At 40.5% G+C, this 25,485-nt stretch overlaps 1 protein-coding gene and 1 non-coding gene across 5 annotated transcripts in view; both read right to left on the bottom strand.

Moving 5' to 3' along the window:
- LOC110493316 (3',5'-cyclic-AMP phosphodiesterase 4C) overlaps positions 1–18,738 on the bottom strand; it is a 152,815-nt gene extending 134,077 nt beyond the window's left edge. For 2 of the 4 annotated variants that reach the window (XM_036955294.2, XM_036955434.2), the window contains exons 1-2: positions 18,537–18,720; positions 7,500–7,568 (exon numbers count right to left, since the gene is read on the bottom strand). In XM_036955294.2, the coding sequence (XP_036811189.1) occupies positions 7,500–7,520 (21 nt within the window). In that variant the 5' untranslated portion in view covers positions 7,521–7,568; positions 18,537–18,720. Of the gene's footprint in view, positions 1–2,747; positions 2,807–7,499; positions 7,569–18,536 lie in introns of all 4 variants that reach the window. The other 2 variants (XM_090192542.1, XM_036955227.2) reach the window with 2 other exon arrangements.
- A 1,661-nt stretch (positions 18,739–20,399) lies between these two features.
- LOC110493012 (uncharacterized) lies at positions 20,400–24,397 on the bottom strand. Its single transcript, XR_016482724.1, has 5 exons — positions 24,260–24,397; positions 21,770–22,186; positions 21,353–21,513; positions 20,933–21,009; positions 20,400–20,703 (listed from the first exon to the last, which is right to left on the bottom strand). It is a non-coding gene; the product is annotated as an uncharacterized LOC110493012 (transcript).
- Between the last annotated feature and the right edge of the window lie 1,088 nt (positions 24,398–25,485).

The raw sequence follows: 25,485 nt of genomic DNA, 5'->3' as shown, positions 1-25,485 counted from the left end.
TCAACTTTAGGAAACGGTCCTGGCACTTGCTGGACTTTCTTGGGTGCCCTGAAGCCTTCTTCACAACAATTGAACCGCTCTCCTTGAAGTTCTTGATGATCTGATAAATGGTTGATTTAGGTGCAATCTTACTGGCAGTAATATCCTTGCCTGTGAAGCCCTTTTTGTGCAAAGCAATGATGACGGCACGTGTTTCCTTGCAGATAACCGTGATTGAGAGGAAGAACAATGATTCCAAGCACCACCCTCCTTTTGAAGCTTCCAGTCTGTTATTCGAACTCAATCAGCATGACAGAGTGATCTCCAGCCTTGTCCTCATCAACACTCACACCTGTGTTAACGAGAGAATCACTGACATGATGTCAGCTGGTCCTTTTGTGGCAGGGCTGAAATGCAGTGGAAATGTTTTTTTGGGGATTCAGTTCATTTGCATGGCAAAGAGGGACTTTGCAATTAATTGCAATTCAACTGATCACTCTTCATAACATTCTGGAGTACATGCAAATTGCCATCATACAAACTGAGGCAGCAGACTTTGTGAAAATTAATATTTGTGTCCTTCTCAAAACTTTTGGCCACGACTGTACGGTGTCCAAGTGTCGGTCGGAACCGATAGCAGCACCATGCAGGTCCCCTAAACAGGGGACTCAACATCTAAGAAGTTTCAGTCACTCAAGAGTGATTGCACATTTATTTCTCTTGCTAGGTGAAAATATAATAGTCTAGTCTAAAACAGTTGATCAAGTAGATAACGAAGTTAGCAAGCATTTTCTTTTCTTTTGACTGCATGCTGCTGGCTGGTTGCAACCTGATCTCATAGCATTTCGTATTATTCTGTACGTAAATCCGTAAATAAACCATTTAGTATGTTATGTTTCGTATGGTATGCATTCATTTGTGGTTGTCCATAATCCATTTAAAATTACATTGACCATTTACAATTTGTATGACATGTTACAAATTGCAATCCGTATGATCTAAGACACCCGAGCCAGAAAGTGAGGTCCAGAAGGTGAGGTCAGTACAGGTGCATCAAAGCTTGGACCGAGAGACTGAAAAACAATTTCTATCTCAAGGCAATCAGACTGTTAAATAGCAATCACTAGCGGCCTCCAGATTCAGAAACTACATCAAATAATTCATTAACAGTGCTATAGCAACCCATTTAAAGTGCAATATGCTGTATACTTGACGGAAAAACAGACTGTTTTGATGTTCTTTTGAAGTCTCTTTCCCTTTGTCCAGCTGCTGCGACTGAGTTTTGAGTTAAGGGGATGAGTACTGTCCTGTAAAAATGCTTTCAAGTTTTAGGAAGATGAGTTATGTACACAGGTTGGTGGCTGATTCTTGATCTATGCCAGTTATACTTCCCGCCGTCTTAATTAAGCGCTGAAGTTTGACTTGGTCTTGTACTCGCATGTTTACAAACTTGAATATCAGACCAAAGGACAGCACACTCTGCAGAGCAGATTTATAGAACATTTGTAAGATATGGTGGTGGACATTAAAATGGTTCAGTTTGTGTTAAAAAAAAATTCCAGCGCTTTAGTTTTCTTAACATTTATTTGTTGAAAGGTTCTCTGTCAAAACCTTGAAGAGAGGCTTGGTCTGGGTGAAGGAAACCCAAAACAGCAGTGTCATATGCATATTTAAAGAATTTGTGGGCTGAGTCAGAGGCTTGACAATTGTTTGTGTACAGTATCGGTGAAAGTACGCAACCTTGAGGGGCTCTTGTATTCACCATTCCAGATGTAGAGATGGTGGAGTGAAACTTCACTTGTTGAGTACGGTTCACAAGGAAACTGTTAATCCACGTGATCAGTAGAGAGTTGACATCCAAATTCACCAGCTTATCCACCAGTAGATGGATAGGATGATAAACTCGCTACTGAAGTCAATAAATACAATTTTCACTAGGCTATTTGCCTTTTCTAAATGTTCGTAGATGTTGTTCAGAATGACCAATAACTCAATATACAACAGCCCTGGAGGCATGGTAGGCCAATTGGTTTGGATCTAATTGGGATGAGAGACCAGAGAGAATGTTTAATTATTTTTTCAAAACATTTCATTAGGTACAGATGTCAGGGCTACAGGGCGTAAGTCGTTATTTTCTTTTGGCCTGTTGTTTTTAGGTACTGGGACATTCAGCCACTTCTTCCATAAGTCTGGAACTATCCCACTGTTCAGTGATAGCTGGAACAGCTTCTGGAACGGTAATGCGAGCTGGTATGCGCATGCCTGAAGTGCCTTGCTGCTGAAGCCGTCTGGACCATATGATTTGTGTGTGTTGACACGTACCCTGCCCTGAACTTAGTCACTAGCCGGCTACCACCCGGTTACTCAACCATGCAGCTTAGAGCCTGCTGCCCTATTTACATAGACATGGAACACTGGTCACTTGAATAATGTTTACTTACTGTATTCTAGTTAAGGTCATCCTATTCAGCTATTGCTGTACATATTCTATTATATCCTATGTATTCTTCAGATATACTACATATTCTATCCACATAATGTCCATAATGTCTATACATCCCATCACATATATACAGTACCAGTCAAAAGTTGACACACCTACTCATTCCAGGGTTCTTTATTTTTACTATTTTCTACATTGTAGAATAATAGTGAAGACATCAAAACTATGAAATAACACACATGGAAACATGTAGTGACCCCAAAAAAGTATTCAAACAATGTAAAATATGTTATATTTGAGATTCTTCAAAGTAACCACCCCTTACCTTAATGACATCTTTGCACACTCTTGGCATTTTCTCAACCAGCTTCATGAGGAAGTCACCTGGAACGCAATTCAATTAACAGGTGTGACTTTTTACAAGTTCATTTATGGAATTTCTTTCCTTTTTCATGCGTTTGAGCAAATCAGTTGTGTTATGACAAGGTAGGGGTGTTAGAGAAGATCGCCCTATTTGGTAAAAGACCAAGTCCATATTATGGCAAGAACAGCTCAAATAAGCAAAGAAAACTGACTAAGACATGAAGGTCAGTCAATCCAGAAATGTCAAGAACTTTGAAAGTTTCTTAAAGTGCAGTCACAAAAGCCATCAAGCGCTATGATGAAACTGTCTCTCATGAGGACCGCCACAGGGCAGGAAGTCCCAGAGTTCCCTCTGCTGCAGAGGATAAGTTCATTACAATAACTGCACCTCAGATTGCAGCCCAAATAAATGCTTCACAGAGTTCAAATAGCAGACACATCTCAACGTCAAGTATTCAGTGGAGAATGGGTGAATCAGGCCTTCATGGTCGAATTGCTGCAAAGAAACCATTACTAAAGGACACAAATAAGAAGAAGAGACTTGCTTGGGCTAAGAAACATGAGCAATGAACATTAGACCGGTGTGTCCCTTGAGCGATACGCCATCCCATCTGGTTCGCCCCGAGTGAGACTATCATTTGTTTTTCAACATGACATTGACCCAACACACCTCCAGGCTGTGTAAGGACTATTTTACCAAAAAGGAGAGTGATGGAGTGCTGCATCAGGTGACCTGGCCTCCACAATCACCCAACCTCAACCCAATTGAGATGGGTTGGATGAGTTGGACCGCAGAGTTAAGAAAAAGCAGCCAACAAGTGCTCAGCATATGTGGGAACTCCTTCAAGACTGTTGGAAAAGCATTTCAGGTGATGCTGGTTGAGAGAATGCTAAGAGTGCGCAAAGCTGTCATCAAGGCTATTTGAAGAATCTCAAATATACAACACTTTTTTTGGTTACTACATGATTCCATATGTGTTATTTCATTGTTTTGATGTCTTCCCTTTTATTCTACAATGTAGAAAATTGTGAAAATAAAGAAAAACCCTTGAATGAGTAAGTGTTCTAAAAACTTTTGACCGGTAGCAAGTACGCGCACACACAGCTAGCTTTCCTTGCTTGTTGGTTTGCTACCTAGCCAACGTTAGCTCTCATGTGACTGGTATAACGTTACGTTAGCTAGCTAATCAAAATATCTGTCTGCATTTATTGATTAATCCCAGCATGAATAACACCATATAGCTAGCTATATACAGTAGCCTGGGTTTGTTCGCATACAAATCTTATGACTGGCAGTGGCAGCATGCAGCTGTGTTGTTGCCGAGCAATCAACCCCATGTTATAACTGAGTTTCAGTTAAAAACTGTTAGCATGGTCAGAAATGCTACAAAAAGGAAGCACATAGTTGGTGCGGACATAAATTAGCATGTGAGAGCGATAAAATATAAATGTAATAAAATCTGTTGCACCTACAAACTTTGTCAATCTGGCATTTTTTTAAAGTCCAATGGGAACTTTATGGATGCTATAGTCTCATTTTAATCTGACGTCTAGATTGAGGAAGGTCAGCGCAATAAATACTCTTAAACATAAATTGCTGATGAACCTGTTAAAAAAAAATCTGGTATGTGGTTGTCGGTAACGGCCGGACGGCTCATGATGAGAGGCAAGGAGTGTGTTGTTCACTTCCAATCAAGTTCATTTGCAAATTGTCATAGAGATGTGTGTCATATTGGCTTAGATATGATGGTAGGGAGATTTGAATTTAACATTGAGTTTCAATCAATTAATATATATTGTGGGGGCAATAATAAGATCATGGTTCAGGGTAATGGAGGACACCAGATGCTTCACTGTATGCCATTCTGTCGGATCTTGGTACAGTGCATGTTTTTGGCTCAGATAGGGAAGTACAGACAGTGAGACTTCCCTTGATGTGCCGTGGCTTTGTGACAACAGAGAGACTTTAAACCATGTGGGCCCACTGGGAAGTGCTATGCACAGAGTGGCACTGAGGACTGACTGTGCACCCATCTGCCCAGTAATGTACAAACAATACAAACGTACACACCGTCAATAAGACACACATGCACACCCATACATAGTGTTGTCACTTAGGAAGCACAGGAAACAAAACATGGAGCGGACTGAATTTCACCCAGAGTCCCGTTTATTTAGCAAGCTATAGCAAACAATATTTTACAAAGTAGGTAATAAAAGGACTAGAGTTTAGTCTGCTTTGTAGTTTTTTTTTACTAGTAAAATATGGTATTGTTATACTGGTATCGTGACAACACTACAGCCACCCACATGCAAAAAGAGAGGTTGAGACCGAGATAGGCCGAGAGTCAAATAACCCACACCCACCCCATTTATTATCAAAACCACCCCATTTATTATCAAAACCAAACACCTTAAAGCAAAGTCATTGAATTTATTAGGATGTTTTCCCCCAGCTGAATTTCTGATGACATTACCACAGGAGTAATCGAGTGTGAAACTGACTTTTTATTCAGAAAATAAATATTGATTCATAAAGTCATCACACGTTACGAGAGATAAGATCACCTGTGGGCTCCACAATAATTACCTCCAGCCACTAGTGAGGTTGATAAGAACCATTTGCTTACCGTACTGTTCAGAAGGATGCAAGCACCTTCACCTTCATTTGTAACCACTGTTGCATTCTGAGGGTAGCTATGTTTCGAATGGCAGGATTTACATACAGTGCCTTGAGAAAGTATTATTCACTTATTCCACATTTTGTTGTGTTATAGCCTGAATTCAAAATGTATTCAATTGATTTTCTCTCACCCATCTACACACAATACACACAAAGTGAAAATGTATATAAAAAAATGCAAATCTATTGAAATGTAAAAAATGTAATACAGAAATAAGTACTCAAACTCGAGTCAATATTTGTATTAGCACCTTACACAGAAAGACTCACATCCGTAATTGCTGGCTAAGTCTCTAATAGCTTTCCACAACTGGATTGTGCAGCATTTCTTCAAGCTCTGTCAATTTAGTTGTTGATCTTTGCTAGACAACCATGTTCTGGATTTTCAAGTAGATTTAAGGAAAAAAATGGAACTCGGTATTGGATTTGCCCCAAACATAACACTTTGTATTCAGGACAAAAAAGTTAATTGCTTTGTCACATTGTTACTTTTGTTGCAACAGGATGCATGTTTTGGAATATTTTAACTATACAGGCTTTCCTTTCACTCTGTCAATTAGGCAAGTATTGTGCAGTAACTACAGTGTTGTTGATCCATCCTCAGTTTACTCCTATCACAGCCATTAAACTCTTTTTAAGTCACGATTGGTCTCTAGGTGAAATTCCTGATCGGTTTCCTTCCTCTCCGGCAACTGAGTTAAGAAGGACGCCTGTATCTTTGTTGTGACTGGATGGTGTATCAATACACCCAAAGTGTAATTAATAACTTCACCATGCTCAAAGGGATATTCAAGGTCTGCTTTTTTGAAATGTTCCCCCATCTACCAATAGGTACCCTTCTTTGCTAGGCATTGGAAAACCCCCCTGGTCGTTGTGGTTGAAGCTGTGTTTGAAATTCACTGCTCGACTGAAGGACCTTACAGATAATTGTATGTGGGGTACAGAGATTAGTAAATTTTTTCATGAGTATGTTAAACACTATTATTACACACAGTAATTCCATGCAACTTATTAAGGAAATCTTTATTCCGGAACTTATTTAGGCTTGCCATAACAAAGGTTTTGAATACGGGCTGACTCAAGACATTACAGCTTCTCATTTTTATTACATTTGTAAAAATTCCCCAAAACATAATACCACTTTGACATTATGGGATAGCGTGTGGGTCAGGGACAATTTTTTTTCCTTCAACTTAATCCATTTTAAATTCAGGCTGTAACAACAAAATAGGTCAAATAAGTCAAGGGGAGTGAATACTTTCTAAAGGCACTGTAAATTATCATATACTGTTGCTATTTTTAAGTGTGTGTTTGTATCACTCTTTCTTACAGCTCCACCTCCTGGGGAAATCAGCAGGAGGTCCCTTGCCTAAATGTCATAATCAAAATAATTGATTCCATTAGCGGGAATGGAAAAACCCGACAGAATGAGAACATGAGCTGTGGCGTCAAGAGGTCTCATTAGTGTTACATGTGCAAACACCATTATTTACTTAAGGAAATTCAACTCTTAATGAATTCAACCTAATTAATTCACAGCTCTCATCCTCTCTTTTCCATTCAATTATAAGAGAATGAATAGAATAACTTAATTTTCCTCCATGGGAGGACACAAACCTCCTTGACACCTCAAAGATGACATAAGAGCCTTTTAGTCTCATGAAATCATTTCACCCTGCACCCCAGAGGTTCAGAGGGCTGTGTGTGCGCGTGGTTTGGAACCGCAGAGCCCTGTGTCACGAGTGAGGAATGCCCTGGAGGCACAGATAAGGCTTTATGACAGTGGCCTTTCATGTCCACCCACAATCACAAATCGCACACATACTTGAGCAAGACTTTTGACGGAGATAGTAATGCATTAACACATAGACAATTCACAGCCAGTGATGCAATAAAGAGCAAACAGCACAATCGGCTGTGATTCATGTTTTATGATTATCGCCCAAGATTATCGCACAAGGAGCCTCTCAGGGCAATAAGGTAGGGGGGGGGGGGTTGATGAGAGGGAATACAGCTTTGACTCATAATTACCTCTGTCGACGGCCTAGCCATTGACGCAGAAGCTCTGGGATACCTTCACCCGGTGTGGTAGGACTGCAGCTGAGGGAGGCAAACAGAGTTGGGTTACATTTTCTAGTCCCATATGTCATGCTTTACTTATACAGCAACAAAAGAAAATCCATATTTTATAAATGCGCAAACCTCATGAAAAAAAGTTGAATATTCTCTTTCAATAGGACCTGTGGTTTGTTTCCATAGCAGTTAATGATAATGATAATAATGTCTATGATTCATGATATGCATTGATTTGATTGCTCCTTGGAATGTGAGTCAATATGTTATCCTGTAAATATTGTCCATGATTCATAATATGCATTGATTTGATTGCTCCTTGGAATGAGAGTCAATATGACAACCTGCAAATCCCATGTGGCTTGTGTGGTTTGGCGGTTACAGCCGCTGACCCCGGAACATATGTATGCCAGAGTTCGGTATGGGTTCAAATCCAGCCCACTGACGCTTGACTCATCCTCCCAGGTCTTTCCAACATTTTATTATCTCTTCAATAAAGCAAAAACAATTTACAAAAAATGGGACTGCCCCACTCCTTAAAAAAAATACATATATACTGTGAATTCAAAACGCAGACCAACTTATTACAAGACATCTAGGCCTATCTAGTTTGAAGGTCTGTCCTTGTCCTTTAAATAATACAATACAGTTAATGCCTAATAATGAACTAGGGAAGGGCATGACATGTTTTGACTGTTCCAGTACTCGCATGATTTATTTCTGAGTACTCAAAAAACATTTTTTTTTACAACACAAAAAGGTCCATACGCACTGGGAAAAAAATAAGTGCACATTTATCTAAAGGCCTATACCAACAGTGAGCAACAATGCCTAATTTATCAAAGCATTACAGATAACAAACTGGCCATTGACTGTATATGGGGAAATTTAGCATTTAGGCTTTGTTAGGTACACCATCCCGTTCACGAAAATGGTTTGCTCCTCCAGACAGTGAGTCACGGGGCCGTGGCCTGCTATAAAAAAAAAACAAAGCACCAAATACAACACATACAAATACAACAGGTGTTACCGTGAAATGCTTACATACAAGCCCTTCACTGTTATTTTTCTTAATTGCATTGTTGGTTAAGAAAATATTTACTAAATAAACTCAAGTTAAAAAAAAGTTACAATAACAAGGCTATATAAAAAGGGGGTACCGGTGCCTAGTCAATGTACAGGGGTACAGGTTAGTTAAAGGTCATATGTACATGTTGGTAGGGGGAAAGTGACTATGCATAGATAAAAATAAAAAACACAGCAAGTAGCAACTGCGGGAATACTTTTTTTTTTAAGCTAATAGTAGGGGTTTGATTAATTGTTCAGCAGTCTAATGACTTGTGGTGGAAGCTGTTAAGGAGCCTTTTGGACCCAGACTTGGCGCTCCGGTACCGTCTTCCGTGTGGTAGAAGAGGCTTGGGTGGCTATAATGCCAAATGCCGAGCAGTTGCCATACCAGGAGGTGATGCAACAAGTCAGGATGCCCGCGATGGTACAGCTGTAGAACTTTGAGGATCTGGGGAACTATGCTAAATCTTTTCAGTCTCCTGAGAGGGAAATAGGCATTGTCGTGCCCTCTTCACAACTGTCTTGGTGTTTTCGGACCATGATAGTATGTTGGTGATGTGGATACCAAGGGACTTGAAGCTCTCAACCGATTCCACTACAGCCCAGTCGATGTGAATGGGGGCGTGTTAGGCCCTCCTTTTCCTGTAGTCCACGATCAGCTCCTTTATCTTGCTCACATTGAGGGAGAGGTTGTTGTCCTGGAACCACACGGCCAGGTCTCCGACCTCCTCCCAATAGGCTCTCATCGTTGTCGGTGATCAGGCCTACCACTGTTCTGTCATTGGCAAACTTAATGGTGGGTGTTGGAGTCATGCTTGGCCACACAGTCGTGGCTGAACAGGGAGTACAGGAGAGGACTAAGCATACATCCCTGAGGGGAACCAGTGTTGAGAATCAGCATGGCAGATGTGTTGTTGCCTACCCTTACCACCTGGGGGCGGTCCAAGATCCAGTTGCAGAGGGAGGTGTTTAGTCCCAAGGTCCTTAGCTTAGTGATGAGCTTTGTGGGCACTATGGTGCTGAATGCTGCGCTGTAGTAAATGAATAACATTCTCACATAGGTGTTCCTTTTGCCCAGGTGGGAAAGGGCAGGGTTGAGTGCGACAGAATGTGTCGGGGCGATATGCGAATTGGAATGGATCTAGGGTTTCTGGGATGATGGTGTTGATGTGAGCCATGACCAGCCTTTCAAAGCACTTCATGGCTAAAGACGTGGTGAGAGTCATTTAGGCAGGTTATCTTAGCGTTCTTGGGCACAGGAACTGTGGTGGTTTGCTTGAAACGTACAATACTGTTCAAATGTTTGGGGTCCTTAGAAATGTCCTTGTTTTTGAAAGAAAAGCACATTTTTTGTCCATTAAAATAGCATAAAATTGATCAGAAATACAGTGTAGACACTGTTAATGTCGTAAATGACTATTGTAGCTGGAAATGGCTGATTTTTAATGGAATATCTACATAGACGTACAGAGGCTTATTATCAGCAACCATCTCTCCTGTGTTCCAATGGCACATTGTGTTAGCTGATCCTAGTATAATTTAAAAAGGCTAATTGATCATTAGAAAACCCATTTGCAATTATGTTAGCACAGCTGAAAACTGTTGTTCTGATTAAAGAAGCAATACAACTGTTCTTTTTTACACTATTTGAGTATCTGGAGCATCAGCATTTGTGAGTTTGATTACAGGCTCAAAATGGCCAGAAACAAAGATCTTTCTTCTGAAACTCGTCAGTCTATTCTTGTTCTGAGAAATGAAGGCTATTCCATGTGAGAAATTGCCAAGAAACTGAAGTTCTCGTTCAACGCTGTGTACTACTCCCTTCACAGAACAGCGCAAACTGGCACGAACCGGAATAGAAAGAGTGGGAGGCCCGGTGCACAACTGAGCAAGAGGACAAGTACATTAAATTGTCTAGTTTGAGAAACAGATGGCTCACAAGTCCTCAACTGGCAGCTTCATTAAATAGCACCCGCAAAACACCAGTCTCAACATCAACAGTGAAGAGGTGACTCCGGGATACCGTCCTTCTAGGCAGAGTTCCCCTGTCCAGTGTCTGTGCGCTTTTGCCCATCTTAATATTACATTTTTATTGGCCAGTCTGAGATATGTTTTTTTCTTTGCAACCCTGCCTATTAGGCCAGCATCCCGGAGTTGCCTCTTGCCTGAAATTCATGACTTCTGGTTGGGGTATGTACGTATGGTCACTATGGGGATGACATCATCGATGCACTTATTAATGAAGCCGGTGACTGATGTGGTATGCTCCTCAAGGCTACTGGATGAATCCCAGAACATATTCCAGTATGTGCTGGCAAAACAGTCCTGTAGCTTAGCATTCGCATCATCTGACCACTTCCATATTGAGCAAGTCACTGGTACTTCCTGCTTTAGTTTTTGCTTCTAAGCAGGAAGATAGAATTTATGGTCAGATATGCCAAATGGAGGGCAAGGCAGAGCTTTGTACGTGTCTCTGTGTGTGGAGTAAAGGTTGCCTCGAGTTTTTTTTACTCTGGTTGCACATGTGACATGCTGGTAGAAATTAGGTAAAACAGATTTAACTTTCCCTGCATTGAAGTCCCAGGCCACTAGGAGCGCCACTTCTGGATGAGCCTTTTCTTGTTTGCTTATGACCTTATACAGCTCGTTGAGTGCGGTCTTAGTGCCAGCATCAGTTTGTTGTGGTAAATAGACAGCTACAAAAAAATATAGATGAGAACTCTTGGTAGATAGAGTACCACACTACCTCAGGCGAGCAAAACCTCTAGACTTTTAATATTAGAGATTGCGCACCAGCTATTATTGACAAATAGACATCCCCCCTCGTCTTCCCGATGCACAGAAAACCCAGCCAACTGTATATTATCCATGTCGTTGTTCAGCCACAGCTCAGTAAAACATAAGATATTACAGTTTAATGTCCCGTTGGTAGGATAGTCTGGAACGGAGCTCATCCAGTTTATTCTCCAGTGATTGCATGTTGGCCAATATGACGGATGGTAGAGGCGGGTTACCTACTCGCCAACTTATTCTCACCCATCAACCAGATCCGTGGTCTCTGTATCCCCGTCTTCTCTTCATGCAAAGGACAGGGATTTGGGCATGGTCCAGGAGCAGCAGTAAATCTTTAGCGTCAGACTCAATAAAGAAAAAGTCTTAAACCCGTCCGAGGTGAGTAATTGCTGTTCTGATACCCAGAAGCTCTTTTCGGTCATAAGAGCCGGTAGCAGAAACATTATGTACAACATAGGAGCACGTAAAAACGGCAGCCATCACCTCCGGCTCCATTCTTCTAACAGGCAGAACGGCATCGAGGAATTCGGTTACTGTTCGATTGAATGTTAGAATGGGCAAAACGAATTACCTAAGCAGCTTGGACCATGGTATGATCGTCGGTGTCAGGCAAGCCGGTTCTAGTATCTCAGAGACGGCCAGCCTCCTGGTCTTTTCACACACAACAGTGTCTAGAGAATGGTGTGACAAACAAAAAAAATCCAGTCAGCAGCAGTCCTTTTGGCAAAAACAGCTCGTTAAAGCGAGAACTCAAAGGAGAATGGCAAGAATCGTGCAAGCTAACAGGCGGGCCACAACAGGAAATGAACGGCGCAGTACGACAGTGGTGTGCAGAATGACATCTCGGAACCCACAACTCGGCGGTCCTTGTCACAGATGGGCTATTGCATCAGACGGCCACACCAGGTTCCACCCCTATCAGCTAAAAACAAGAAAAGTGGCTCTAGTCAGCACGCGATCACCAACACTGTACAATTGAGGCGTGGAAAATTATTGCCTGTTCTGACAAACAGCCCCAGAAATACCTGACATGATGACTCCTTGCTGTCCCCAGTCCACCTGACTGTGCTGCTGCTCCAGTTTCAACTATTCTGCCTTATTATTATTCGACCATGTTGGTCATTTATGAACATTTGAACATCTTGACCATGTTTTGTTATAATCTCCACCCGGCACAGCCAGAAGAGGACTGGCCACCCCACATAGCCTGGTTCCTCTCTAGGTTTCTTCCTAGGTTTTGGCCTTTCTAGGGAGTTTTTCCTAGCCACCGTGCTTCTACACCTGCATTGCTTGCTGTTTGGGGTTTTAGGCTGGGTTTCTGTACAGCACTTTGAGATATCAGCTGATGTACGAAGGGCTATATAAATAAATTTGATTTGATTTGGAACCCAATCTTCAAAAAGGCAGTAACCCCAGCTGTGGCGCTTGCTTGTAAAAGCCTATGGCTGTGCAATGGCATAGCCTTGCTTTATTAATTTAGCAGACAAGACGATCTGATTTCCAGAGCACTTATCATAGTCAAAACATACATTTTATAGTAAAAAAAACATTATGTAATGTATCAGAATAAAATAGAACAAAATATTTTTCCAAATGAAAAAAGTTGCCACTGCGAAGTGACGCGCATCTCGAGTTTGGAACAGTTATTCTCAAAGAGTGATCACTTGATCAATTTGGCGAGTTGAAAGAAAGAAAAAAATTCAGGGTTAAACTAAAATCCTTCTTCTTTTCGATATAGATACTTTGAATTGAGTTTATTCCGCCGGTTCTTTGGAATTTTTTCTAAATGGATTAACAATTCCACATTGTACACTGCATGATGACGAATTACTGCCATGACATCGAAAAATAGACTTCCCGCAATTATTAAAAAACTGCAGTTTGTTGTTGGAAGACATTTTCCCACTTCAATCAACCAGTCTAATTAGAATTTCTGATAAAACTGTTGTCATTTAGCAAAGAATGTAGCTTGTGTATCCCATCAGTTTGATACTTTTTTATAGACATTTATTTCTGTAGGCCTAACAGGAGCTTGTGTGTGCGCAGTCGGAACACAATTGAGTAAATGAGACATGGAGGGGAAAGGGATTTTAGGGAGAGGATATGTGTGATGCTTGGCTTCTTTTGTTGTGACCCGCAAATCAACAAGTACAAATTGAACACTAGAGTCAATGCAAATAAATGTTGTCTTCAAGACAAAATTTCACTTGCCAGGTCAGGCAGCCACAAAGCACATTTCACCAAATAGTGAAGTATTTAAGATGGTTAAAGATCGAGCTTTGACGTCCGTTCGAGTACTCGTGCCCATCCCTTCACTGAACACACTCTTAAATATTAACCATGCTCTCTCTTTACCTCTTATAACAACTGCACAGGCCCCATATTAACATCCACAATCAGGTGTCATAAAAATACACAAAGGAACTCTTTTGAAGTTCTCTGCGTAGTGACGCACACCACTGTTTCATAGCAGATATGTTTGTTAATTCCTAACAGGGCTAACCTCAGCATGTCAAACCTTTAGAAGAAGATGATAAGAACTGCAAAACATGCACAATGTCTTGACTTATAAGCAGGACAAACATTCACATCCTTTTTGGATACTGTATGACTACTAAGGATAGATACAAATGTTGGTTGAACTAAGTTAGCCAAGCCAATCCCAATATCATTAAGGTTTAAAGTCAAATAGAATTGTCCCTAAGCAAAAGATGCATGTCTATCATAACGTTTGGGCTGTGAAAGACAACATATAAGACAACATAAGATAAGACAACATAAGCAGCAACAACCTAAGATTGGCACTGAAATTACCATGTTCTAAACAGTGCCCTCCATACTATGCCACGGAAGTTATGTCAAATAAAGTTATCGTACCTAGCATTTATAGTGCCTTCAGAAAGTGTTCATACCCCTTGACTTATTCCACATTTGTTGTGTTACAGCCTAAATTCAAAATTAGTTTTTTCCCCCCTCTCCCATCATCTACACACACACAATACCCATAATGACAGTGAAACATGTTTTTAGGAATTTGTAATATATAGAAAAATAAATACCAAAATACCTAATTGACATAAGTATTCACACCCTTGTCAGCACCTACAGCTGTGAGTCTTTCTGGGTAAGTCTAAGAGCTTTGCACACCTGTGTTTGCACATTTATTTTTTTATTTTTTTAAGTCAAGCTCTGTCAAGTTGGATGTTGATCATTCCTCGACAGCCATAGATTTTAAAGCCGATTTAGGTCAAAACTGTATTCAATATCGTCTTGGTAAGCAACTCCAGTGTATATTTGGCTTTATGTTTTAGGTTATTGTCCTGTGAAAAGTTCATTTGTCTCCCAGTATGTTGGATAGCAGACAATGAGGTTTTCCTCTAGGATTTTACCTGTGTTTAGCTCAATTTAGTTTCATCCTAAAACTCCCTTGCCAATGACAAGCATACCCATAACATGATGCAGCCACCACCTGCATGAAAATATGAAGAGCGGTACTAAGTGATGTGCTGTTTTGGATTTGCCCCAAACATAACACTTAGTATTCAGGACATAAAATGAATTTATTTGCCAAATTTTTGGGCAGTTTTACTTTAGTGCCTTGTTGGAAAAATGATGGATGTTTGTGAATATTTGTATTCTGTACAGGCTTCCTTCTTTTCACTCTCTCATTTAGGTTAGTATTGTGGAGTAACTACATTGTTGTTTACTCTTATCACAGCCATTAAACTCTATAAATGTTTTAAAGTCACCATTGGCCTCATGGTGTAATCCCTGAGCGGTTTACTTCATTTCTGGAAACTGAGTTAGGAAGGACACCTGTATCTTTGTTGTGAATAGATGTATTGATACACCATCCAAAGTGTAACTAATAACTTCACCATGCTCAAATGGATATTCAATGTCTGTTTTTAAAATCCATCTACCAATTGGTGCCTTCTTTGCAAGGCATTGGAAAACCTCCCTGGTGGTTGAATCTGTGTTTGAAATTCACTACTTGACTGAGGGAGTTTACAGATAATTGTATGTGTGGGGTACAGAGATTAGGTATTGATAAAAAAAAAAACAATGTTAAACACTATTAGTCTATGCAACTTATTATGTAACTTGTTAAGCAAATGTTTACTCCTGAACTTATTTAGGCGTGCCATAACAAAGGGGTTTGAATACTTATTGACCTAAGACATTTCAGCTTTTCATTTTATATTCATTTGTAAAACTTTCAAAAAACATAATTCCACTGTAATTATGGGGTACTGTGTGTAGGCCAGTGACACAATCTAAATATAATACATTTTCAATTCAGGCTGTAATACAACTAAATTTTGAAAAAGGGGTGTGAATACTTTCTGTAGTCACTGTATATGGTTTAGTTTCCCACATTACATCTCTGTATCAAATTAAAGCCTGCAGTTTTGTGTTTGACATGAATTTCCAAATAGTGTCTGTCTGCTAACGGCATCTGATACTGTAACTCCAATGATGGTGAAACCAAATACATTTCTCTCTTTATTAAACATCTAGACTGTCACACAGGTTGCCAAACTACAAACAGCGCATATTTGGGCATCAGTTTTGCAAATATCCACTAAGCAAGCAGTTAAGCTCAGACTGCATCTTTTGTTTGACGGTTAATGGGAAAATCTGTTGAAAAGTAGTAGTAGCCCCCCATCTAAAGGACACACAAGGTAATCTTTCAAATCAAGGAGTGCTGGTACCGAGTCAGTCAGTAGTCTTTCTCAGAAGACTACCATATACTGTGCATCCTTTACTGAACAAAAATATAAAACAAACATGCAACAATTTCAAAGATTATACTGAGTTACAGTTCACATAATGAAATCAGTCATTTGAAATAAATTGATTAGGCCTTAATCTATGGATTTCACATGACTGGGCAGGGGTGCAGCCATGGGTGGTCCAGGGAGGGCATCGGGGAACCCACGTAGCAGCCAGGCCCACACACTGGGGAGCCAGTCCCAGCCAATCAGAATTAGTTGTTTTTCCCACAAAATACATTTATTACAGACAGAAATACCAACCCCCCTCAGATGATCCCACAGGTGAAGAAGACAGATATGGAGGTCCCTGGGCTGGCGTAGTTACAAGTGGTCAGCGGTTGTAAGGCTGGTTGGACGTACTGCCAAATTCTCTAAAATGACGTTGGAGGCGGCTTATGGTGGAGAAATGAACATTCAATTCTCTGGCAACAGCTCTGGTGGACATTCTTGCAGTCAGCATACCAATTTCACACTCCCTCAAAACTTGAGACATTTGTGGCATTGTACTGTGTGACAAAACTGCACATTTTAGTGGCCTTTTGTACTGAGCACAAGGTGCATCTGTGCACAATTTTTTTTGTACTTCCAAAGTTGTGGCAAAATGGCTTATAGAGTCAAGGTTTTGGAGTGGCCCTCACAAAGCCCTGACCTCATACCTATAGAAATTTTGTGGGCAGAACTGAAAAAGCGTGTGCGAGCAAGGAGGCCTGCAAACCTGACTCAGTTACACCAGCCCTGTCAGGAGGAATGGGACAAAATTCACCCAACATATTGTGGGAAGCTTGTGGAAGGCTACCCGAAACGTTTGACCCAAGTTAAACAATTTAAAGGCAATGCTACCAAATACTAATTGACTGTATGTAAACTTCTGACCCACTGGAAATGTGATGAAAGAAATAAAAGCTGAAATATAATCACTCTCTCTACTATTATTCTGACATTTCACATTCTTAAAATAAAGTGGTGATCCTAACTGACCTAAGACAGGGAATTTATATGTCAGGAATTGTGAAAAACTGAGTTTAAATGTATTTGGCTAAGGTGTGTGTAAACGTCCAACTTCAACTGTATGTGACCCAATGTGAAATGTTTCTACAGGATGCACAGGGACATACCACAGACCATGCTGCCCACACTGCATACCCATCACAAAATGATCAGAATAGCTACAATAAAATATCCTGAATGGGACACAGGGTTACAATAGGTTACAAATGTTGGCTTTAGTTTCTTTGCACTGCATACAAACTCCAGCAGAGGCTAAGGACCTTCTGTTTATACTTAATCCGCAGAAATTTTGTGAACTAACACTCCCTCCCCAGCTCTGACTTTGCTGGTCGTAAGTACATTTTTCCTCAATAAAGTATCTTAAGATGAATGCAGCACTAACTAAGTCGCTCTCGATAAGATTACTACAATGTGAGTGAGTGAGTGAGTGAGTGAGTGAGTGAGTGAGTGAGTGAGTACAAGATGGAGCAAGAGAACGACAGAGGGAAATAGATCAAAAGGAAGCAGACAGTTGAACAGAAAGACAGGAAGATAAAGAGGAGTGGGAGAATGTATAAATGTTTTTGAGAAATGCATTCCAAATTCATATGGTAATGTCTGGTTTCAAAAAAGCACTTATGAGCTGTTCATAAAAATGTATTACGTTCAGTACACAATCTAAACAGTCTTCAAACAACCATATTGCCAAATATAATCATCCATGTTAATTATGCTAGCACAATCTAAAGTCTCTGAATTTAACAGAATCTCTTAAATTAAAGTAGCCTGGCCAATAATGTGGCCCAAGTTACATGGAAGGGACAGATATGAAAGGATAAGTTTTCTGAAGACTAGTTTCGAAATAAATTAGATTTCACTAGGCTGCTATAAATATACGACCACTGATGCGTAATTAATGTATAACTAGCCGTACACCAAGAAATAATCGTGTGTGTGTGTGTATATATAAAGATACGAATGAATTATTGGACCTATATATCCATATTACAATCTTATTAAAATACCATGAGAATGTTGATTAAATATAAACAACTGGATAAAGAAAACAAGACACATAAGTGACTCCACCTGCCAGAATTGATTAAGGCAAGTAGGCTAATCTTCACAGTGAGTGGAAGACATATTTTGAAATGAAGTGTTTAAAAACAGCCATTGTGGAGCTAATTCCCCATACACTTGAAGTAAAATCATTTTAAAAAAAATTTAAAAAGTATATTCAATACCCATTTGATTTAGTTCCTTATTGAATACAAATCACACATTTCACTGCCTGTTTTCGAAATGTAGGTGTTACTTTTTAAAGTCTCGCGCCGTCGAGAAACATCTTTGAAAAGTTTCACTTTCTTACCTTTGGTCGCTCGACTTCTTGAGTATTTAGAGAAGGAAACCCACGGCAATTGCAAGTTATGAAGGAATATTTAGTTCTGGTCTCTTCATTGAAGGTCGTTGTCTTTATCATACATTTTATTGCTTTTACTTAGACTTCAAACTCCGTGAATGCTGCTTTCGTTGCGAATGACGTTGATTTAGTCACATGCCAGGAAATGTTTGTGGATGTAAACAATGTAAGCGTGCAACCAATGACTTATATATATACTAGATAACTATTTTGGGGCTCTGGGTTGAGGCCACTGCGCCTCCATCTTGGCACTCCCCCACCGGTATAAAAAAATATTTTTGAAGCTACAGAAATGCACGTATTACTGTCTACATTCGTTTTTTACACATGTATTATATTACAGACAACTTAATGTATACTTTTAAAGTATATTATGTGAGCTAAACATAAAAAATAAAAAAAATCCTTAAAGTATAATTTTATGTACATTACTAATGTTACTGTCCCCAATTCAACAAAAAAGATAGTTACTTAAATACATGTAATTTTGTCCTTGAAACATTTAATTTAAATACTGTAGAATTCCATTAATTCCTATGGAGGACTGCTCCTACTGGGGAGTGGCAATATGGCCGACTGGCGGCTTCAAAGCCTGTTAATGGCCAACATATATCGAAAGCAAGCAGGGTTTATATGTCATTGCGTGCAACCAAGCGGGACACGCTGTTCAGCCAAATGATGGGAGGCTGGGAGGGGAACTTTGTTGCAAATGATGTACAGTAGCTGAAAAGTGAGAACTTTGTTGCGTAGTGACGAGTTCAACTAATTATTTTTTCTCTTTAATTTCACTGTCTTGTCAATGACAAGCCTGGAGTTTATTGAGAAAGTGGTCTATTATTGTCAATTTTCCCGGCTGGCATCCGACCTACTTTAGTTTACAGGTAAACAAGTCTAAAAATAAGCCAACTGCCTGACTGTTTATGAGGTTCACTAAAAATGATCTTAAAATAATATAACCCTACCACTAATCATAAGAGAATATATATAGAGCACTTTGTGACATCAGCTGATGTAAAAAGGGCTTTATAAATACATTTGATTGATATTTCTACCTTTATTTAACTAGGCAAGTCAGTTTAAGAACAAATCCTTATTTACTATGACGGCCTACTCAGGCCAAACCCAGACAACGCTGGGCCAATTGTGCGCTGCCCTATGGAACTCACAATCACGCCAGATGTGATACAGCCTGGATTCGAACCAGGTACTATACTGACGCCTCTTGTACTGAGATGAGGTGCCTTAGACCGCTGTGACAATCCGGATAACTAATTTACTAGCTGAATTGACATACACTGAGTATACCAAACATTATGAACACACTTTTTGCCCTGAGAACAGCATGGACTCCACAAGGTGTTGAAAGTGTTCCACAGGGATGCTGGCCCATGTTTACTCCAATGCTTCCCACAGTTGTCAAGTTGGCTGGGTGTCCTTTGGGTGGTGGACCTTTCTTGATACATATGCGAAACTTAAGCATGAAAAAATAAGCAACATTGCAGTTCTTGACACAAACCGGTGAGCCTGGCAGCTTCTACCGTACCCCATTCAAAGACTCAAATCTTTTGTCTTCCCCATTCACCCTCACACATACACAATCCATGTCTCTAGTGTCTCAAGACTTAAAAAATCCTTCTTTAACTTGTCTCCTCCCCTTCATCTACACTGACAAGTGACATCAATAATAGCTTTCACCTGGATTCACCTGGTCAGTCTATGTCATGGAAAGAGCAGGTGTTCTTAATGTTTTTATACTCAGTGTATCTTGATCCAATATATAACACATCTCATCTGGAGAAAAAGAGAACACAATTAAATGCAATCATTTATTTATTTCAACCCATACAAAAATTAGGCCTGTTTCTCATAGTCTTTTCAAGAAACAGAGAATTTGGCTTTATTATAGCTTTTTTAATAGCTTTATTTCTAGTGATACCTGACACATTAGCTGTGTTTATAAAGGCAGACCAATTCTGATATTGTGCCAATAATTTGTATTTTTACAAATCAGATCTTTCGCTAAAAATTTGGCAAAAGATCAGAATTGGGCTACCTGTGTAAACGCAGACATTGTCTGTGCATCTTCTGTATTCAGTTCCTTGATGCATCCATCCACCTGTGAATGAACAGTACCAACGATCGACTTCAGTATGCTGCTGACCAACCTGGGAGGAGATATTCTTTACCACATCACAGGATTGCTTTTAGTGCCTATACTGACTTCCTTCAAACACACGTCACTTTCCAGCAGCCAGACAAAATAAACAAACAAAAACAGGAACATAAACATGATGGTGGGTGACACGTCCTCATGAACAACGTTGTCTGAACCCCAAATAGAATACCTTCTCTCATGATGTGTTTTCTTTCAGAATTGTTTTTCAGGGTAACGGGCAAATGGAGACTCTTCATTTATTTTGCCCTGAAAATAGGAATTAAAAGGAAGATTTACAATTAATTTGGATTCAAAGATTTGTACCTTTTGAATGTATTGCATTTGAGACAAAAGACTGGAGCACAAAGTGTGTAAAGCACATAATTTAAAAAAGAAACCATCTTTGCATAGAATTGATCATCAACGTCAAGTATCTGATAAACTGGCCTAATTCTCACGTGTTAAAGAATACATATTGGCTTACATGACTTTGGTTTCCTGTGCGTTAAACAGCTTTTCTTCTGTCACTTCTATATCCGAATGTCCTGTTCATTGAACAGGAAGCTCTTTTGCATGCAATATCTATACCACCAATACAAAATCAATTCACCAATGGCACATCTTCAAGCCTCTGAAATGTTGAACCTCTGGGAGTAATGAGCTTTGCAATTCCAACAGCCAGCAGAAGACCCAGACAGATGCAGAATATGCAGAGGACTGCTACGAGGCCCGGACTCCTTGATAAGACATGTCTCCCATCACTTTCTAAGGCTAAAGAATAAATAATAGTGATAAAGTATGGTTACAAAAAATATATAAATCAGTTCTCTTAAAAGTAAATTTAATCTATTAAATCAGGTGGCATTTCTGAAACATGAACATTCTGTTCTCTTGAAAGCTTAATTACAACAGAACCTATGTGTCCACTGGTAACAGTTTGCTTTACCACTAAGACTCATTGTCTGCAAGGATTATTTCATTTGATTAATTCAATAATATATAAATTATTTTCATGTGAAACACACACCTGTGCTTGAGCTCATGTTCCCTGTTGTAAAATCAGAGCTTGGCGACAATGTTGATGAGAAGATTGAGGATGTTGAGTCATGACCAACTATTCCAGTTAGGGTCTGATTCATAGTAGTGTCAGCTGTAAAACCTGTAGAGGTTTGTGTGGTGGTGCTGCCATTGGATGATTGTGATGGAGTCAGTGGCTGAGAGTATTGGGAAGGCTCAGTTGCAGGTGATGAAGGGGATGATTCCATTGGGACTCTAGTGTCACCAGTAGGATCTGTATTAGGTGCTTCACTGACTGATGAACTTGTCCTACTGGTTGGCATGGCAGGGGCCACTGTGGGGATGGTGACAGACAATGTTGGGGTATTCCTGGTGGTTGCCTTCATTGGAGTCACTGTCAAGGTTGATGATAGGGCTCCAGAGGACCCTGCATTAAAGGAGTGTCAGTATTGGATCATTTCATATTTACATACAGGCATATTCATATCTTGTTATGATCTGTAACTGGGTCATCCTCGATAACAAATCTGCATCTGAGTCCAATGTTTTGAGACAATTTGTTTGTGGTAAAACAAATTGAGCCAAAACCTGGTATGCATTTGGGTAGTCTATTGTGATAAACCAGGGATGGGAAGGGGGGTCTCAATTTACTGTTGAGAGTTAGAATAGTAGAATACACAAGGTACAATTTTAAAATTTGGTTGTGCATCAGCAGTTTCTCTTTTTATGTCAGTCAATATTTTTTAGATCAATAAGTTAGCTCGCCGCTAAACTATCTAAGCTTGTTATCAGTCTCACTCTGATACACTAAATGACCAAAAGTATGTGGACACTTGCTCGTCAAACATCTCATTCCAAAATCATGGGCATAAATATGGAGTTGGTCCCCACTTTGCTGTAGTAACAGCCTCCACTCTTCTTGGAAGGCTTTCCACTAGATGTTGGAACATTGCTGCAGGGACTTGCTTCCATTCAGCCACAAGAGCGTTAATGAGGTCGGGCGCTGATGTTGGGCGGTTAGGCCTGGCCCGCAGTCGGCCTTCCAATTCATCCCAATGGTGTTCAATGTAGTTGAGTTCAAGGCTCTGTGGAGGCCAGTCAATTTCTTCCACATCAATCTCGACAAACCATTTCTGTATGGACCTCGCTTTGTGCACGGGGACATTGTCATCCGCCAAACTCAGATTTGTCCGTTGGACTGCCAGATGGTGAAGAGTGATTCATCACTCCAGATAACGCATTTCCACTGCTCCGGAGTCCAATTGCGGCGAGCTTTACACCATTCCAGCCAATGCTTGGCATTGCACATGGTGATCTATTTCATGAAGCTCCCAACAAACAGTTGTTGTGCTGACGTTGCTTCGAGAGGCAGTTTGGAACGCAGTAGTGAATGTTGCAACCGAGGACAGACAAGGACAGCACTCGGCGGTCCCGTTCAGTGAGCTTGTGTGGCCTACCACTTCGCTGCTGAGCCGTTGTTGCTCTTAGATGTTTCCACTTCACAATAACAGTACTGACAGTTGACCGGCTGTGTGCTCGATTTCATACAGCTGTCAGCAACGGGTGTGGCTGAAATAGCCGTATCCACTAATTTGAAGCGGTGTCCACATACTTTTGTATATATAGTGTATCATATTAAAAACTGCAAACATTTCTCTCCCTTCCATAGAAAACTTGCTTTAAAGCTGTGACATTTTCTCTACACCCCAAATGTGTAGAATTGCACAAAATGAACCCTTTTTTTTAAATTGTCAAGATTGCCAATAAAACATTTTGAATGCAATGTGGTGGTGAGGGAAGCACTCATGATCAGTTCAGATTTTTTGTGGCCCCCCACCCCCATCAAAGTTGCTCATCCCTGTGATAGACTGTTACTGGCCAGTGCACACGCAACATTTGGTTCTGTACTGGGTGCTGAGATTAGCATTTGGGTAGCACAACTGGGTCGATTGACAAGGTTACATGTAGAGCTGGAGTGTAAAAGAGAAACGTAATGTCTGTTTTGCTAATGAAGAACAAGACTTCACATGATTTGCATATTATGTAAGTAATACTACATTTTGCAATATCTAAAATGGTAGATGTAAATAACCCAGATGGTGCCATTATATTAACAGACTACTATAGATTCAACTAATCCCAAACTCATATTTGCTTGGAGGCATGCCCCTGGCCTTTTAGGTTTCACTGGAACGTTCTTCATTAGTAACCTAATGCCCTATGACCTTAGAAAAAAACCTGTATTAAATTCAGACCTTTTTATAGAATACTTTGTAGCTGCTTGTATGTATTATACAAAAATAAACCTATATCACTTGACCTGAAACCATGTCCTGTATTGTGTTAAACAGGTATTTCCTAGTCATGTTTTATTTTTACAGTATGACCCTAACCTCAATTGTTGCATAATTTGCATATAAAATGAGCCCTCCATCCAGTTTAGGTAAATTATTCTCCAAGTAAACAGGTTTCACGAAGAAAATGTAAAATATTGACTTACCAAGAGCGACGGCTACCGAAACAAATGATATAAATATAGTGACACCCATTACACCTGCCATGTTGCCCTAGAGGTAAAGACACTCAACTCAACAACACGTCCACATTATTACATCCTTGAAAGCAGGATGTTGGTAAATGGCCAGGGAGGTGTGCTTATTTTTTCAGTGCATATTCAATGGCTGGGGCTGGCGAGTCATTGTTTGAACAAGTATGTTAGCTCAATAATAAAATGCGCCGCTCAAATTTACCACCCTCAAAGTGTCGGGAATTGAATGGCAGGCAACAGCCTCGAGGCTTTACGGTGGGATTAATTTGTCACGCCCTGGCCATAGAGAGGCTTTTTATTCTCTATTTTGGTGAGGCCAGGGTGTGACTAGGGTGGGCATTCTATGTTATTTTTTCTATGTTTTTGTATTTCTTTGTTTTTGGCCGGGTATGGTTCTCAATCAGGGACAGCTGTCTGTCATTGTCTCTGATTAAGGTTGCGTCACATTCTTTGCTGTTTACCTGTTTGTTTTTTGGTTGTTTCGGTTTCACTTTCATTAAAAGGGTGCCATTAAAAGGGTGCCAGAGCCGCCCTCCTGTCCGGAGCCGCCCGTCAGTCCGGAGCCGCCCGTCAGTCCAGAGCCGCCAGAGCCGCCCTTCACACCGGAGCCGCCCTTCACTCCGGAGCTGCCAGAATCGCAGCCCCTCAGTCCAGAGGCGCCCCTCAGTCCAGAGGCACCCTCTATGAGGGTCTTCAGTCCGGGGCCCGCTGTGAGGGTCCCCGCTCCAGAGGCGCCACCTAAGTGGGCCAAGACAGAGGTGGAGCGGGGTCCATGTCCCGCACCCGAGCCGCCACCGTAAAGAAGGCCCATCCGGACCCTCCCCTTTAGAGTCAAGTTTTGCGGTCTGAGTCCGCACCTTTGGGGGGGGTACTGTCACGCCCTGGCCATAGAGAGGCTTTTTATTCTCTATTTTGGTTAGGCCGGGGTGTGACTAGGGCATTCTATGTTCTTTTTTCTATGTTTTTGTATTTCTTTGTTTTTGGCCGGGTATGGTTCTCAATCAGGGACAGCTGTCTGTCGTTGTCTCTGATTGAGAACCATACTTAGGTAGCCTTTTCCCACCTGTGTTTTGTGGGTAATTATTTTTCCGTTTGTGTGCACCTCAGTTACGTCACATTCTTTGCTGTTTACCTGTTTGTTTTTTGGTTATTTCAGTTTCACTTTCATTAAAAGATGT

Source organism: Oncorhynchus mykiss, chromosome 1 (assembly GCF_057628025.1).
Source record: "Oncorhynchus mykiss isolate SJ-2025 chromosome 1, ASM5762802v1, whole genome shotgun sequence".
NCBI classification, from domain to species: domain Eukaryota; kingdom Metazoa; phylum Chordata; class Actinopteri; order Salmoniformes; family Salmonidae; genus Oncorhynchus; species Oncorhynchus mykiss.
This window is presented reverse-complemented; position numbering and strand designations above follow the sequence as displayed.